The sequence below is a fragment of the Lytechinus variegatus genome, chromosome 5 (genome assembly GCF_018143015.1).
Source record: "Lytechinus variegatus isolate NC3 chromosome 5, Lvar_3.0, whole genome shotgun sequence".
Classification (NCBI taxonomy): domain Eukaryota; kingdom Metazoa; phylum Echinodermata; class Echinoidea; order Temnopleuroida; family Toxopneustidae; genus Lytechinus; species Lytechinus variegatus.
This window is the reverse complement of record NC_054744.1, coordinates 35,991,943-36,010,350: the sequence shown is the minus strand read 5'-3', so window position 1 is coordinate 36,010,350 and position 18,408 is coordinate 35,991,943. Positions and strand designations below refer to the sequence as shown.

Below are 18,408 nucleotides of genomic sequence, written 5' to 3'. Positions count from 1 at the left end.
AACCGCTTGCTGTGAGTAAAGTAAAACTAGAAATAATTAGACATAGAATTAAAATGAGTGCAAATAAATGATTGACTCCCTGTAGACATGCATGTTAAAGGAAATAATAATGCTTTCATGTTGTAACCGGTTTTTTGTAATAATATTGCTTACACTCCCTCTGCGTACAGGTCGACGTAAACCAGGTGGTGGAATATTAAATCCTTGTATAATCCAGATCACATATAGAACATAACCTTTTCAATCATTTTCGATTATTTATATAATATCTATCATATCTCAAATTAAAATCGTACTTTCTTTTTATCTTGAGGCATTTGATTGTATTTATCTCTTGAGTCATTTGCATAATATACATATATGTGTTACTAAATTAAAATGGTGATTGGTATCTTTGTGCATAAATGTAGGACACAGTTTATAAACACCGGGACAAAACACGGACGATATCTATCAGAATGATTTGTTGGGGAGAGTTGAAAACCTTCGCATTAGCCAAAATAAAATGGAAAGGATTTAATCCAATATGGCGAATCTTTAAAAACACGTTTTATTCACTATTATATCAAAAACGCATAGGCCTAGGTGCAATAATATTTCATTGTGGATTTTTTTTATTCTAACATTTCAATCTTACACAAGTTTCGTGACCATTCTCACTTCGATTGATTAATAAATGTGACGGTTGATCAGATTTACTGCGTAATGAGTACCAAAACTTGAAAGGGCCAGATCGGGCGGATATATAAATAATAAAAAGAAATAATAATGAAGATTATGATGGTCATAGCAATGTTGATAGTGGTAATTGTGGTGGCTTCGATGATGACGCTGATGGTAATGATGATAATGAACAAGATAAAGACAGTTATTCCATTGATGATGGTGACGATGATGATGACGAAGATGATGAAGATAAGACGCAGGAGGAGGAGGATGAGTGGGGGAAGTGGAATGATATCACGATAACAAGTACTTTTAAAGAAATCCCCCGTGTATAACAAGCTAATTCACTTTATACAAGTGTAAAGAGAATGGTGTGCATGTGCTGTAGAAGACAGTCACAGATGGGTGCATTACTTGTCGATGATCATGATGATTGATCGGTTCGCTCACGGCTATCAGACGGCTAGCTCCGGCGCCCAAACCTCCCATCGTCCGGAGGTTGCAACAATCAAAGCCCTTTGAATAAATTCCCAATTAATGTAATAACATCAACCTATACAGTTGTAGCAATCGCTTATGAATACCTAATGAGTTCACTCTCCTAATCTATCTTCGTCTCTCCCTAATCCACCCCCTTCTAATGAATTTAATCAAAATGGGCCTACAAAATCGGGATTAGTCTTGCCTTTCATATTCGTCAAACGTTCGGATACGAATCCGAACATCATACGTAGAATGATGATGATCTTTGCGTAGCATTTGGTCGATATACCCTTATTATTATGGCCGCAATTAGGAGGGATTATCTCACATTTCAACGTTAACGCTATTTTACTAATTTACATAAAATCAGTCGGGAAAGGGGCAGATTTTAGAGCCGAAATGGAATTTTCGGGACTTTTCTTTAAAGGCAATACATATAATTGTTCACTAAATTAATGAACATCAACGAGCCATAATCCTGGGGAAATATAAACAACAAGCTGCTTCGGTAAGAGCTAACGCTGTAATTGCTTGCAGCATTCTTAACTCTAATATCCCATATCATCTGATCCTTAAAAAATTATCGATGAAAGGGATTCATATATTAATCAAAATTAGTCAACCATCAAAAGATATTTCAAAGTTTATTGGCTTTCATTTTTAAACAAAAATATGAAAATGGATGATTCTTTGCATATTCTATTTTTATTTTTTCGTTGTATTTTCTGCGTTCTGAGTTTAATTTCTGCGTTGTATTTTCAGTTGATTATGCTGTAGATAATAAATTTGGTTTGAGCTTGATTATACGGGATTGAATTAAAACACACACAATATTTTGCTTTATGTTATGCAATTTATGCTTTTCAGAGAGGGTGAATGATCGTTAACATAAAAATATGATGTGAATACAAATACAAGTAGAGTATATATATAAATAGATATCTATATCTATATAAATATATATATATCTATATACATGTTTATATATTTTTTCTCTTTCTGAATATTTGTTTGAAATCAAATTTGTTAAATGAATGAAATTTAGCGTATAAGCGTATATAATTCATGTAAAATAAAAACGATAACGAAAATGGTATTTAAATCGTAAAAAAGGCTAAGGACAAATAACAAGACTGAAATGTTGTTTTTGAATTAGGAAGTCAAATGGAGTGAAAACCAAATTGGTCTTTTCATTCGAAAGTTTATTAATCAAATTATAAAAATGTGTTTGTGATATTGCTAAGAGTCCATTAGATTCCCTGATGAGTATTCTACAGATAATCAATGGTATAAACACATGTAATCTTCGTTAAAAGTCACTAAAGTTTTCTTGGGGGAAAGGGATAATAAAAAAAGAACTAAAAGTACGATGAAACATTATTCTTCAAGGCAATGTGAGGAAGATTACAAAACGCTATTAATATCAATTATCTTAGGATGGGAAAACAGTATTGAAAGCAATGTCATACATGCCTCGGGGACATATCTATGCTTATAACATCTATACTCCCATTACCGTATTAATCTTCTTCAGACTTTCCACTATATTGCCATGAGGTACAGAGAAGTAATTGTTTGTTCGATGAACATCTTAAGAGAGAGGATTTTAAGGAGAGTGTTGGATACGTTCACATCAAATCATTCCTTAGTATGTATAACGTGCGATTGCCATGACAGTTGAAGATGAGTAAGCGCAATCGGTATTTAGCAGTAGGGTTTCCCATTATTATGGGTAAATTGCCAGTTTGTCTACTGCCAACTCGTCCACTCACCACATGGTCTACTTTCATTTAGTCTAATGCCACTCCGTCCATCAACATTTGGCCTAATACTAGTAATCATTTGGTCTAATAACCATTTGGTCAAATCATCACTTCGTTTAATCACCATTTGGTCTATGACCATTTCGTCTCATAACCAGTTGGTCTAGTATCCTTTTCATTTTCATACATTTTGCACAATTAACAATAAGTCCAATTAGACCAAATGGTATATGGACTAAATGGCGATTGGGCCAACTGGTTGTTAGACAAAATGGTGAGTGGACGAATTGGCGATTAGACCATGTGGATAGTGGACGAACTGATAGTAGACCAAATGATAGTAGACGAGTGTGCAATTGGACGAATTGGCATTAGACGATTTGGAAGTAAACCTTATTATGCAGGGGCTCGGGGCGTTCATCTATCACGTGCAGGTTACCATATGTGAAGGGAACTTTAAACGGTACACCTTACACCAAGCTCAATTATACCAAACTCTACTCAAAATGGAAAGAGACAGAAATTAAGTCTGGGAAGAAGATGGAGTTCTATGATATTAAAACGGTGACAAACAAAATGTTTATTTGAAATGAAAAATGGAAGATGAATTAGAAAAAGAGAGATAAGAAGATAGATCAATAGTGCCTTGATAGATAACTTATGGATATAAAAAACATGAAAAACAAAGTGAGATTTAATATAGGCCTATTAAATTCGTTATCTCGACTGATGGATTCTAAATAAAAATGATATAGGCTTACGGTAAAGGAATGAAGACATTTAAAGAGAGAAGGGGAGGAGAAGAGAGAGTTTGGAGTAATGACTAAAAAAGAAAGAAAGAAAGAATGAAAGAAAGAAATAAAGAAAGAAAGAAAGAAAGAAAGAAAGAAAAAAAAAGGAAAATATGAAGAAAGAAAGAAAGAAAAAAGAGAGAAAGAAAGAAGGAAAGAAAGAAAAAGAAAGAAAGAAATAGAGGGAGGGATGAGCGAAGACGAGAAATTAAGTGAAAAAGAGAGAGAGAGAGAAAAAAACTCCAGACAATTACATACGGTTGATTGGTTGAAATGACCCGGTATATCACTATCAATTATGGTATATCCTTTCTTCGGGTGGTAAAATACTCCCAATCAGATCGATTCCAGATTTCTCTCCTAATATTTCTCGCCTTATATACTTGTCATATTTTTTGCTATTGCCCGAATGGATTCGGACTTTTTTCCCATTAAGGTTCAAGTGCCGGGTTTCGATTTAAAGAGGTTGGCTTTGGAGTAGAGAGTGTCAAATATCAGCTAGTATAATACAACACGTGTTCACTAAACGACTGACGTACACAGTAGTTAGGATTTTTACTGCGTTAAAGGACGTTAGATCGTTTTTCTCGTGTTTCTGGTGAACCGCCTCGAATTAAGTGCATTTCAATTGTTCGCTTAAGTCTGTTGTTTTAGTTGATATTCCAAAATGGTATAAATACCCTTTTTTCTCATTTTCAATCACGATATATTTTTACAAACCTTTATCATTAAAAATCTTTTTTTCTCCCAAAAGATAATGTGAATACTTACATTTGAATGATATTTGTTGAGAAGGGGAATGTTTTCACGTTAACGATAAACATGTTAATACGGTTATTCATATTACAAATATATTATTGATAACTACATGTTTACTTCCTTTTCAATATTGGTGTATTAACCTCAAAACCTCAAGATAATTACTAGCACGTTGTGTTGCAGAAAACGGATAAAGATTAAGCTCGTATCAGAAGCTAATTTCTTTTGGAAAATAATTTTGTTGATTTTAGGAATGTCTCTCAGATAGTATATATATTTTGTTAGTTCAATCATGATCTGTTATCTCCTGGAGTATTTTGCTCATATACCTTATTCTCATCACTTTGAGATTTTAAAACTATTTTGAACTATACAGCATCTGATATCGATTTAATCTCGTTTTGCTTCTTCCTACATTTATCCCTTCTTTTGCATTTTTTTGGATAGGAAACTATTTGTCGTTTTAATTTAATGTTTTCATACAAAGAAGTAGTATATAATAAAAGTGTACTGGTATATAAATTGTATAAAACAAAACAAAAATAGAAATACGATATTAAAGTTGATACTGTTGCTAGCTTACATTTTCTTGCCGATGAAAAAAAAAGATTTATTTATCGTTAAACACTTTAATTCCAAATTTTCAAATTCATATGAAATTAGAAAATTCCTTTAAGTCGATAGGCCGGAACAAGAAAATGTTTCTTGAAGTATTGTTTAGATAAGGATTTCCTCTTTGGGGGAAGGAATAACTTCTGTGACGTTTGACGACTGCCCGAGGTGAACAATTATATTCTGGCAAGGTTTGAGAGGGTGACGAAACATAATCATACCCCTCCTCATCATCCCAATAATTCTCGCTTCAAAATTGATGATCTTAAGTGAATTCGTTCCCCCTTTTTCGTCCTTTGATTCCTTAGGGAGAAAAGCGGTATGGGAGAAGCGAGAGAAGCAACCCATCTCACCCGACGTCACTGCTATATCGGCCGAGTCCTGTCGCGAAACTTACATGAAAATATTATTCATTCATAGACTTAAAGAAGACTGCAATTACACGAGGAAAAGTGTATTGATATTTGCTTGAAATAGATTATTAAAAAACTTGTGTTTAACATAATTTTTATCAGTAATAATGCATTGAAAATTGCAAATAATCATGCGAGAGTCGTCATCGTCCTGCTGAACCATTTGATATCATATTGACAGATTAAAAATCACAGTTTAAACAAGGAAAGGATGATATAACTATATTTACCAACATATAATCCCAAATAGCTGAAAAAATATGAATCGGTATATTCACATCTTCCCCTGATAGTAGATAACGATGCCTGTTGGAAGAGTGACCATCGTCTTGTCCCCCGCCAAAGATTCGGTTGCTATGTCAATTAGAAACCGGTGAATTCGTAATAAAATTCGGTTGATCTTGTTTCCTACTTTCTTTTATATATTACTTTATGATACGAGACGAAAAAGTGACTGCATGGCATGAAGAGATTGAAGAGAGATGCAAAGAAAATAAGTGGCGGTTATGGTTTATTTGAATAGTATTTGAGTGAGACGGAAAAGGGAGAATTCCATGATAAAAAGGGAGTGATAAATATGTGGAGAAAGAGGGTGATAGAGAGGGAAATAAGGGGAAACAGGAAAGAAAGATGGAAATGAAGAAAGAAAGAAAGGAAGGAAGGAATGAAGAAAGAGAGAAAGAAAGGAAGGAAGAAAGAAAGAAAGGAAGGAAGAAAGAAAGAAAGAAAGAAAGGAAGGAAGAAAGAAAGAAAGAAAGAAAGAAAGAAGGAAAAAAAGAAAGAAAGAAAGAAAGAAAGGAAGGAAGGAATGAAGAAAGAGAGAAAGAAAGGAAGAAAGAAAGAAAGAAAGAAAGGAAGGAAGGAATGAAGAAAGAGAGAAAGAAAGGAAGGAAGGAAGAAAGAAAGAAAGAAAGAAAAAAAGAAAGAAAGAAAGAAAGAAAGAAAGAAAGAAGGAAAGAAAGAAAGAAAAAAAGAAAGAAAGAAAAAAAGAAAGAAAGAAAGAAAGGAAGAAAAAAAGGGGAGTGAGAGGGTGACAGAGCGACCAAAAAGGGAGGGAGAGACCGAAAGAGAGAAAAGAGATTGAGATTTGGAAAAGTGGGGGTGGGGTGGAGAACGATCAAGATAAAGTGGTATCCCGATGGATTTCGACTGACAGGCTGTGGGTTTAATCGCATCTTCCAACTCGCTTTAATTATCGCATCTATCCTCACTCCCATCACCGCTGAGAATTACGGTGGGAGAGACAGAGAGAAAGAGAAGAAAATCCGAAGAAGAAGTAGAATAAAAAGAAACCACTCTGCCTTCTTCATACGCCAGGCCAGAGAGAAGACATGATCCACCCGAGATACCGACCGACCGACCGGGGCGAGACGGGCGCAGTGTCCGTGTAAAAGCTCGCTAATTGCACCGCCTGATTGCCATTAATACAGGTAACAGCATTACCATTGGGAATTCACAAAACCTCCTGCTTAATCCGACTCTTGACGTTAAACGTATACCGATAAAATAATGACTCTTGATTTTTACGTCCTTGCTACCCCGTCTTGTATTTCATTTGGAGTAGTAGTGTGTTGAGCAACACATATTGAAGGGGCCAGACATGGCGTATATATATATATATATATATATATATATATATATATATATATATATATATATATATATATATATATGTATATATATTTACACATTTTTTTGGAGACAACTATTGTCTTGACTACCATAATGATTAGATTCCTTGAAAAGATAGTCCTATAGGAATATAAAATAGGAACAAATTAAGGAGAGCTCTTGATATAAAAATGATGACAAAATTTGTTTTATAAATGCAAGTTTTACTTTTACGTCTTTTCAATGGCGTGTTGAGTCAAAGATTTCGAGGGGGCGGTTTAATCGGGCAAAATTTATAAAAAGCTTCGAGCGAGTGAAGCGAGCGAACAAAATTTTTCGACATTTTTATTACACAATCCAATTTTGTGATACATTCAGAAAATGATCATATTGCACCCTTCTCTATTTGCTTTCTTTTCTTTTCTCTCTTTTTTTCTCGGTCATCAATATAATTTTCCCCCCATCTGTTAGCCAATGGTTGTTTTCCCTTGAAAATCCATATTATAAAACATAAAAATGTAATTTAAGGGTTGTTTTAGATATTCGTTTTAAATACATGTGATTGCAACTATTAATTAAATGTGTTCAAGCTTTAATCCTGATAATAATGGTATTTGACATGATTGATATTTGGTAAAGCAAACAGACTATCAAACAGAGAATCGCGATTTTCCTCTTCAATAAGTAGAAAAAGATTTAGGTCTATCGAATTCAAATGGCTGTCAAGAAACATTAATATGATCAAAATTTATATAATGATTAATAATTCATCAGCACGATTTCTGTATTCTTGCTTTTTTGTAATAACCCCAAATTTTGTTGAGATTATTATTTTTGGCAATGGTGACAAGCCCGTTTTTTCAGAGGAAATTTACTGAATTTGATTCTCCTTGACAAAAGCGATAGATCATGGTCTGATGGAGGTGAAATAAGGCGAACTTTTCCGCCCCAAAGAAGTCTATTAATCCCCAAACCGTCGAAATTGTATTCCCATACGATAAAATGAGACAAGCCAGGAATTTACAAATAACAAGACGACGGACAAAAAATGTATTTAATATAAAATGAAATGAAAACACACCCAAATCGGTACACTTTTACACTTTTATTGATTCTGTATCTATCTTAATATGTTCTTTATAAAATCTGTCTATGTCCTTCCCATTATCCTCTTCCCATCTTTTCTATATTTCCTGTTTTGCTAATATGCACAATTCTATCATCTTACTTCTATTCTCACTCTGTTACATTTTGTACTTTAGATCCCGACTGATCAAGAGAAAGTGATCTCTCCCTGTATTTTCCCGTTTGGCTATCGCTCGCTTCCTCTTCAAATCTAGGTCCTTTCCTCTCTCGATCTTAACTTTCCTCCAACCACCCATCTTCTGTCCTCTATCTAGACACGTGATACTACCAGTACATCATCATCTCACCATCAGCATCATCATCATCTCTCACATCCTCCTAGGGTGTAATAACAACATCCTTCATCTCCCTCCGGTAGGATGGACGGCATCTTCCTTACTTCATACGCCACCAGTAGATTAAGAGACAAAAATCACAAATAGAGAAAGGTAGGGGTGGGGGAGAGAGCTAAGGGGCGAGATTGGAGGGATTGGTATTAAAAGAGGAATAGAGAAAGAGAGGGAGAGAGAGAGGGGAAGAGAAAGAGAGGGAGAAAAGGTGAGAGAGAAAGGCTGATAGGAAATTCAAAATGGGAAGAATCACTCTATTTGAGCCAATTACCCAAACATTTTAGTCAACTTTCGACGATTCGTTTTTGTCACCTGTGGGAGTAGTCATTAGCGTGTCGGGTTACCCCTATCTTGCGTGGATGATACTAGGGGTAGTTGGGTGTGTAGACGGATGAATCGAGAGAGGGGGATAGAAAGCTATTGAGGCCGCCCGCTAGAGATCCCGAGACAGACAAATCAGTAAAACTATATCCCAAGTAATAAACAATCGATCTAGCCCGTTAGGTGATTAATAATAGACAGAAATGAGAGTCGTTAAGTCAGTGCAGTCTTCTGCCGATTCGCTCACCATGTCAAAACGGTCAAAGTGGGTAGAGAATCCACCCGCTTAAAACTCGATAATTCGCTGTAATGGGTGGAATGGGAGACCATTTACATCCCCGATGACAGACGGCTAAACGGTCTCTCTGTAAACTCATTTTACGTATGACGTCTTCCTATGAATCTTTTATACAAGTTAAACGTGTGATGATTAATTTCACGTACTGCACTTTCGTCACACTGATTAGTAAAACATCAGAAATCTTTTTTCCATTCAGAAATAGTCTTGTCCTTTTTACTTTGAAAATAATGCAATATAGGGCGTTTACGCTGTCTTATGCTTTTTAAGTTTTATTTTTTTTTTGAAAGGATTAATTCTGAATGTAATAAAGAGACGAATTATGATTGTGATGTTATGATTATGATGAGATGGATGTTGACGAAGACAACTATTACTGCGACGAGGAGGACAATATTAGTAACGGTGAGTGTTGATGATGACTATGATAAGGAAGATTGTTAGGGTGGTAGTGTTGCTGTCGATATATTTGATGTTGACATTGACGTCGATGATGATGATGATGACGACGACGGCGATGACGATAATAACGACGACGATAATGATGATTTTGATGATGATGATGAGGATATTGATGATGATGATGATAATGATGTTGATGATGGTGGTGATGATGATGATTGTGATAAGCATGATAAAGATGGTGATAATGACCAGGCGTAGGAGGTATAAAAGTAGGAGGAGAAAAAGTGGGAGAAGGGATAAACTAGAAGATTATAATGAACATTTGAATATCTATCATTATTTCACTAAAATTTTACATTTACTTTTACGAGAATAATGTTGTGATGTTAAAGGAAGAACATCGCTGCTCAAACAAAATGGCGCATAGATTTGTTATCAGAATTCAGCATGCTCTTCTAAAGTTTGGAAGGGTGAAGTGGCGCGGGGGGGGGGGCACACCCGTATGTTTTTAATACACATTACGCCTCTTTCCAAAACAATACAAGGAATCCAAACGTTCCAAAACTTAATATCATCTCCAGCTAATGGAACGTGATGACACGAGGAGACTTTGTTTCATCATCACTGGTGTTTAAAGACGATCCACTGAGCGGCCGATCATCAGTGCCGTTTTGTTTACACTGATATTCATCTACTCAAGATAGCAGAAATGGCTATTATTGATAAAGGGGAAGTGATTTGAGTGAATGGGATGGTATAATACAATAGTTGAAAGAGAAATACAGGTGCGGTGAGAGGTTTCAAGTACTTTGGGGGTGAAAATCCACCAAGGAACTATGACGTATACACTCATCAATTATTGAAAAGTGTTCGTGGCTATTGCGATTCTATCAAACATTGTGTAATACTTTTTTTAATAGGTTTTTTAAACTCATCTTGGTTGATATTCTGACTTTTACTTGTAAGGGCTAATTAGCTGGGGCGTCGATCCATTTTTAAAATTGGGAGGGGGGGGGGGCAAAATCTTGAATCAACGTTCCAAAGGCACTCGATCACACAAAACAACAAACTCGCCCACACACACCCTCACATAGGCCTATATCATATTTTCAATCTTTCAAATTGAATCTGTTGTAATTAACATTTGTAATAGATATCAACTTGGATTGATTTTTAAGTGATTTTACCGCACTGTAAAGTGTTTTACCAAAATTTCTATTAAGTTTTCAGGTACCCAACAATTGGATAGGAAAATAAGGAGGAGAAATGAATTTGAAAGAAGTGGCGAATGACAGTTTTTATTTTGATTCCTTTCATTTTCCCCCATTCCCCCCTTTCTTTTGTTTTCCGATCCCTTTATTCCATTTAATTTTATTGTCTTGTTACTCTCCCCTTTCTTTATCTCTTCCCCTAATCTAACCCATTAATGTTCCGCTCTCATTTTGCTGCAAATGATGCTTTTTTAATTTTTATTCTAGTTGTCATCCACCTTTTTACGATTAAATTGAGCCAGTAGTAATAAGAGACATGATAATAGACATGATAAATGCACAAGGTTGTGAAATGCCGTCCGTCTTTCAAACTTCTGAAAATGTCCCAATCCAATCCTGGTACGATTTTGTACAGTGTGAAGTTTATGATTAACCCAAATGAACACCAAATTAATTTAGGAATGCATTTGTAAAAATTGAATGTAGATCGTATATTCTTCGTTATGTATCATTTACCAAATATTTCTAAGAGCGTTTGTTTTCTAATCAGGCAATGATCAAATCGAAAAAATCTGTAAAAATACAACAAGAAGTCGGAAATGACAAAATAAGTTCGCAGACACATATGTATTTTCTTAAGAAAGAATGATTGGGTTCATGGCGTCACTTGCTTACACAATAACAAAAATTCACCCAATATGGATTTATTCAAATCATACATCAGATTATATTTCAAAATATACAAAAAAGGTCATACCATTTGACCAATGAATACACATTTATAGATTGTGTCATCGTGATAACACACAATGATTGTTGAAAGGGAAATTAAAAAAAAAATAAGTGATTGTTGGATTGATGAAAGCTATATATCCTAAAAGTAATGCGCTGGTGACTTTTGATATTTGAGCGGTTAATGATTATAATGAGTTACTTAATTTCAGACGATAAATAGAAAGTAAGAAGAATGTCCATCGACTATCGTCTAAATTCCGGTCTCTCAAAGTTCGTAGCACGATCAGAGGCGTGTAGAAAGATGAGATGGGCTTTACTACTTTGTAATAATCGAGGAAGTCAAAGGACTAGAATGATAGCCGACCAGCAGACAGGGATGGTTAAATACTAATTTCCTTGGTATTTAGCAGATTAGAGTTCATTCCCTATACTTTCTTTTAAGTTGATACATTCACTTCTTCTCATTCATCAATTCCTCCTCTTGGAAAGAAGTTTTGCATATTTCGTAAAAATGAATATTTGATTGTTTGTAGCAGGTTTACAAGACAGTTGCGATGACGATATAACTTTCAGGCTATCTATAACATGTATAATAATATGTTCGTACAAAAATAAAGAGTCAGTATTGTCCGATGTGTGTAACACACACACACTGCAAGTCTATATCACTTATAAACTCTGCATGTTATTCTGCCTCTGTTTTCGGATGATGACGATGGCGATGGTGGCTGCCCCGACGACCAAGCCGATGGTGGCGATTGCAATTCCAACACCACGTCCCTTGGATGAGCGTCGAGCGTTGAGCATACCGGGGTCGTTCTCGAACATGTCGTTGTGGTCATAACCGTAGGCTGGGTTGCCGATGAAACCGCCCATGCCACCCATGCCGTTGTAGTTTGCGCCACCGCCGAGCCCGACACCGTTGCCGCCGCCGCCCATACCAGCACCCATGCCGCCGTAGTTTCCGTAGCCCAAACCGCCACCACCCATGCCGTTATATGCCGCCTCACCGCTGTCGTAATCGCCCGAGTCGCCACCGGCTGCTTGTTGACCGGCCGCCTGGCCAGCAGCGGCGGCAGCCATGGCAAAGATATCGAAGTCAGCTGCATCCGGGGTATCGACCATGTCGGGTGTGTCAGGGGTGTCTCCGAACTCGTTGATATCGCCTCCATATGCGTTGCCCATCGCATCGGGTGTGTCCATTTGGTCGTTCATGTCTCCGTAGGCACCAAAGTTACCAAAGTTATCGAAAGGGGATGCCTGGAAACAGGCAAGGCATGCTGTAGGATGAATAATAGAAAATAGGACAAAATCATGTGTTAGAAAGACAGAACTTATACATGAAAGTTCGGATCATTAATGTCATTATGATGCAGAATAGGAATTTCCTATATTATATAAAAGTATAATCTGACAGAACGAGAACTGATATTTATATCGTATTAAAGGGCACACGTCGAGGAAGAACATAATGAAAATCATCGAAAGAGTAAATGAAATAGATGAAATTGTGTAAATTCTGGAACACACTATTCAGGCCCTGCGAACGATTTTTTTTTAGTGGGGGATGCTGATGTAAATTTGACAAGAAAAAACAGTTTCCCAGAGACAAACTATTGTATAAAGGCAGTCGAAGTCTAGAAAATCGACAATAAGAACAAGAACGAGAAATAATGTTCGAGAAAAAATACTACTAAGTTTGGTAATATACAGGACTTCTTGTTTATTTTGCCTCAGGACATACATAATGTCAGCGAATAGAAACAAACGAGTGAGCGGAGCGACTGACATTAATTTTAGGACTTTTTGTCTATTTAGATTAATTTGAAATGATTTAGGTGTAATTTTGATTGCATAAGGAAAGAAGAATAAAAACTTGTTGATTTTTTTATTTTTATTTTTATTTTTATTTTATTTTTTTTTTTTTTTTTTTTGGGGGGATTACCCTTAACACTATCCACCCCTGCATTCAGACATGATAGTATACATTAAAATAAAACAGGACAGCACTAATCAATATCTTCAAACTGCGATGTGCCTCCTCTTTCAGTTTAGATGCAAGAACATGTCGCTAGCTGGCGTAAGTCTACATTTGCAAAGTTCGAAATTGATTATATCGTTCCATGAAGTTAGCCTTGGAAATACATCACTGGGAAGCCTTTTGGATTTTGGGATACAACTGTGAGCTCTGAGGAAATTTATGCAGCTGTATGGTGTAGTCAGCTTTAATTTGCACCCTTAAGGATGCAGAGATTTACCCTTTTGGGAAGGTGCAAATTTGCTATTTTTAACGAAAAAAAAATCACCACCCAAAAAGATGCAAAGTTGCACCTTTCATACACCACAAAAGTTAATGAGGAAAAATTACTTTTATTAATCGAAGAGATGAATATGAAGATTTATGAAACAGTCATATCTCGCAGAAGTGATGAATTGGTATTACAAATTGAATAAATCCGTTGGAATCGAAATCATATAAAATCCCTCTCTTTCAACTCGTGCGTCATAATTATGACGTTACCGGTCTTTTTCTGTCAGGAATACCCTTGAAATGAAACGCATCCGCACCTTGACATGGTGATGACATGTATATGAATATGAACTCTTTGGTTTTATTCAGGCATGGATTATCTGTGCTTCCATTTAGAATCTATCAGGTCACGTTCACTTAATAGAAAAAAATTACCACTTTCATATGGCAACTCTTACATAGATGACATTCAGAAAAAAGAAAAATTATGTCAATATAACCCACGCAACCTACAAGTCTTAACGATATCTAAATTCTGGGAAACATAAGCTAAATTAGACATGATGACGACAGGTGAATGTCTATACATTTACGTTATACAGCCTGCTTTTATACCAGTATTGTAGTTAATGATCATGGGGCTACAGCAATGTATACGATTTTATAAGTGAATAAGATAAAAAAGTCCTTATTTCCAAACTTCTTTTTCTTATTCTAAAAAATCCGAAGGTTAGAAATACTGAGAGAATCGTTAAGATGCAGGTAAAGAAAAATAACCTATTACTTCTTTCGCGATTTCAATTTCTTCCTTCCTCGCATGACAATATCTTTATCACATTAAAACAAAAATTATACACAATAAACAAAATTATCACTGTCGCGGAATTATAATCAGGGAGAAACTCTCTTTCACGACAATATTATATCATTTACAAAAAAAGGATTTTAACTTCCAAAATAAACCATAACGATGGTATATAACAACGCGATAACTTGTAATCCTTCCAATTATATCATATCTTTTCTTGCGTATTATCATAAATGGAAAAGACTAAGAAAATAAAGGATTTCTCGATCTGTAAAATATTTTTTGATAATCACAAAGTACCAGAATTAATTATATAGATTATGCGTTCTGAAAATGTTTTGTTTTTTAATTGTCTACTTTGTCCGCCTTCAAAGTCATATCATCCATTGGATTTTCCGGGCAGACTTCCCGTGGCTAATCAACTGCGAGACATAGGAATAAATTCACTTTCCTTCTTTAATCAAGCCTGCATTTAGTCTGCTCTGACAAATCGGTCACCCATGCATGCCTGACTTCCTAGGGATATCTTTATGAACGGCCTTCCTATAAGATTCAAGAATTCTGTTATCACCCACCCTCAGAAATTAACAGCTCGGTTAATTAACATGATACGTCCGTAACATTAATGTCGGTGAATTAGTTTCGGTTGGGCTTGGGAGATTCGAAGCAAGACTGTCTTTGAAGAGTTATCATCGGGTTGCCTTAATCTGAGACTTTAAGATTAACTTATATCACCACGCCCGAAGTTTCGATATGGCGAGCGAATTCATCCGAATAATTTCTGTGCTTCCATTACATTCTTCTATCGTTAAATTTCCTTGCTTCAGAAGATAATAGCATGACATTACCAATTTCTTCATGAAAGAGTACGTTTATTTAAGCTCGATTTATTTTTAAAATATTTAAAATCATGTAATAAAAATGGGAAAAATACGATAAGCATGATAAGAAAAGTAGGGGATTTCATCAGAGAGACCAATCAGAGTATCGATGATGGTTTAAATTCACCGTTCCTTTTTATTTTGCAATTTGTTCATTAATTAACACCATTACATGTCTAGTTAAGGAATCGAGACCAATATGAGAAATTACTTTTTTACTGAAACGCCATGAAAAATATATCACTAGCTATACGTTAATAACACAATTCAGTATATTTACGTGTGGGAAAAAGATTTCAAGTAGTATTAATACATTAATAATAGTCGTGTAAAATTTACTCTGGAGTTGCTTATATGCAACTTCAATCGTTCAATTTGAATGTCAAGCAACTATTAAACAACCTGTCCATTTCTTATCAGGTGTTACAAAATATTGGTAACTTGACTTTAAATAACAGAGGGTAACAAAAATCAAAAGATATATTTTTTTAATTTTTCCGACACTACTCATAATTATGTCAATATAACTAAAAGTTTTATTTGCAAAATTACGTCTCTACTACAGGCAGACATAGCTAACTGAGTCAAGTTGCCCTGCTTTACAAAGAAAACAAAAAACTTCCACAACAAACACGTCAAAATAAAAGACATTTCACAATCGAAAAGTGGAAAAGGGAAACATCTCATACAAAACGAATTTTCTAAAACTGAGCCCAAATCCAGCAATTATGTCTGCAGAAAAACCAACGAGCACCATCTTTCCCATGTACACGTATAGTCGAAACTTTTAAAGATGATTAGAAGTTGACAAGACACCCGATTCCGAGATTTCCTAGGACGTGAACACTTAGGATAATTCACATTTTAGTTAAAATCACATGATGTTAGAATGAAAAAAAAAGAAAAAAATGATGATAATTTAAAACAGTAATGAACAGGTTTAAAACAATTAAACTTACCCATAAAGACACACGAGAACAAGAATGTCTGCATTTTGTTCTGATTTGTAGTTTCCAAATTGGAAGAAAATATCAAGAAATGGTTTACACCTAAGTCCAGAAGGGATAGGACACAAAAAAAGTTTCCCAACTCTTGAAGAACAAGATATGAGAGGACGAGTTCGGGAATCAACCAAGGCACAAACTGATTCGTTTGACTGGGGATTAAGGTTTATATACCGCCTCAAAACTGTTCACCTCAACTCTATGACCAAGCCCCCATCTCCGAAATATTTGCCCCCTCCTTTCTACCCCCTCTCTCATTCACTCTTACTTTCTCCATCTATCCCTCTCCTACTTCTCTCTCTGTCTCTTGTGATTAGTCATCGTGTGTTGAAGGGAATCAGTGTCATATCCGTTGCTATAGGAGGCCTTCTGTGAGAGGGGTAAAACGGTTAGTTTTACTTATCAGTTTTACCCTTCCCCATTACAGTTGTTTTCAACAGAAGCTGGATCAAAGTGCGCCATCTGTTGGTGATTACATGCAACTTTGGAATTTGGGAGGAACGGAGAGGAAAAATCGAGCTGCAAAACCGCTTATGATAATGCAATTTATCTATTTTTTTAGAAGGGAACTACGGTGTGCATTCATAAGACTTTAAATTTTTATATTATGAATCGATTGCAATTTGCATCCACGATTCTTTTAATAGAAAGAAGAGTGAACTTTATAGCTTGCAGTTATACACATACTAGGATTCAAGAACGATCTCCCAAACTTGTGTATTGTCACTTTTACAATTTTTCTTAAAACACAATGAAAGTAGAAGGCCGATTTCGAACAAAGCTAAACTTCTCTTAAATTTCCATATTTATCCATAAACTTTTAAAACAATTTATATTCAATGTCTTTATCTTCAACACCTTTCGCATTTTCCCTTGTTAATTGTCTGATGGTTTACATCATGTTACACATAAAAAAAAATCATATCAGTTATTGACCATGGTTAAGGGGGGGGGGGGGATCAAACCATAAAAAGGGAAGACATTAGACATTTGGAAATGATTCCACATTCTATTCTAACGAATTTTCATGATTAACATTTTTAGAAAATCATTGCCATGTTTACTCAGAATCGTTCAGAAGAAAACCCATCCTTCGAATAAATTCATTTATACAAAAGTAATGTACATTGCCTTAATACCAGATTAATTTCCATTTCAATATTGACGTTTCAAATGTATGATTAATTACCTTGAAAAATTTTACCACTTAATTCATAAATCTTTACAATGAAGGTATAAAACATAGGAGGAATCTATACTCATATGCATCTGGTGTATACTGATATGGCTAATCTGTAATGCCAGTAGTTCTTTATTCTAATTCCTGAGATTATATATTCCGTTGTCCCCCTGACCTGAACATTACACATAGATAGATGAGGAATCCAAAACCGTCATCGGCGGATCAGCGAAATCATTCCAAGCCTTTATTTCCAGTGAATTTAAATCCAGACGAAATTCTGTCATCGTTCAGATCTCGGATCGTTGCCTTGGCGACATAGGAAGTTGTAGATAATACAGGTAGATTAGGGGATTTACTGAACACGATCCCTCTAATGCTTTTCAATATTATTTGAATAATACTTACTAGGATTAATAAGAAGCTATGCATCATCTAGAAACCCTTTATGGAGGCCGGTATTCGGGTACTTGGTATTAAGACTTTAACAGAGATCAAATTGACCTTCCGTGTATAGAGTCTTTTTTTATTTGGTGACAAAAAGATATAAACATATTAATAATTCCGAGAGATTTTATCTGTTTAGCCCTTTTAAGTTTCTGCACCTTTGACATAGGTGAAATTTATACCACTTGATATTTTTGTAGTCAAATGTAATTTTAATGTAGTCTATTTTTTTAAACGAATCCAGAAATAATTAATTTATCATATCACTTGGAGGCGTTTTTATGCCTTGTTCTT

At 35.2% G+C, this 18,408-nt stretch overlaps 1 protein-coding gene across 1 annotated transcript; it reads right to left on the bottom strand.

The window, feature by feature from the left end:
* Positions 1 to 11,452: 11,452 nt before the first annotated feature.
* Positions 11,453 to 16,652, bottom strand: LOC121416022 (glycine-rich cell wall structural protein 1-like). Its single transcript, XM_041609451.1, has 2 exons — positions 16,443 to 16,652; positions 11,453 to 12,823 (listed from the first exon to the last, which is right to left on the bottom strand). Exons 1-2 carry the CDS (start codon positions 16,474 to 16,476, stop codon positions 12,213 to 12,215), a joined length of 645 nt encoding a protein of 214 aa, XP_041465385.1. The 5' UTR covers positions 16,477 to 16,652; the 3' UTR covers positions 11,453 to 12,212.
* Between the last annotated feature and the right edge of the window lie 1,756 nt (positions 16,653 to 18,408).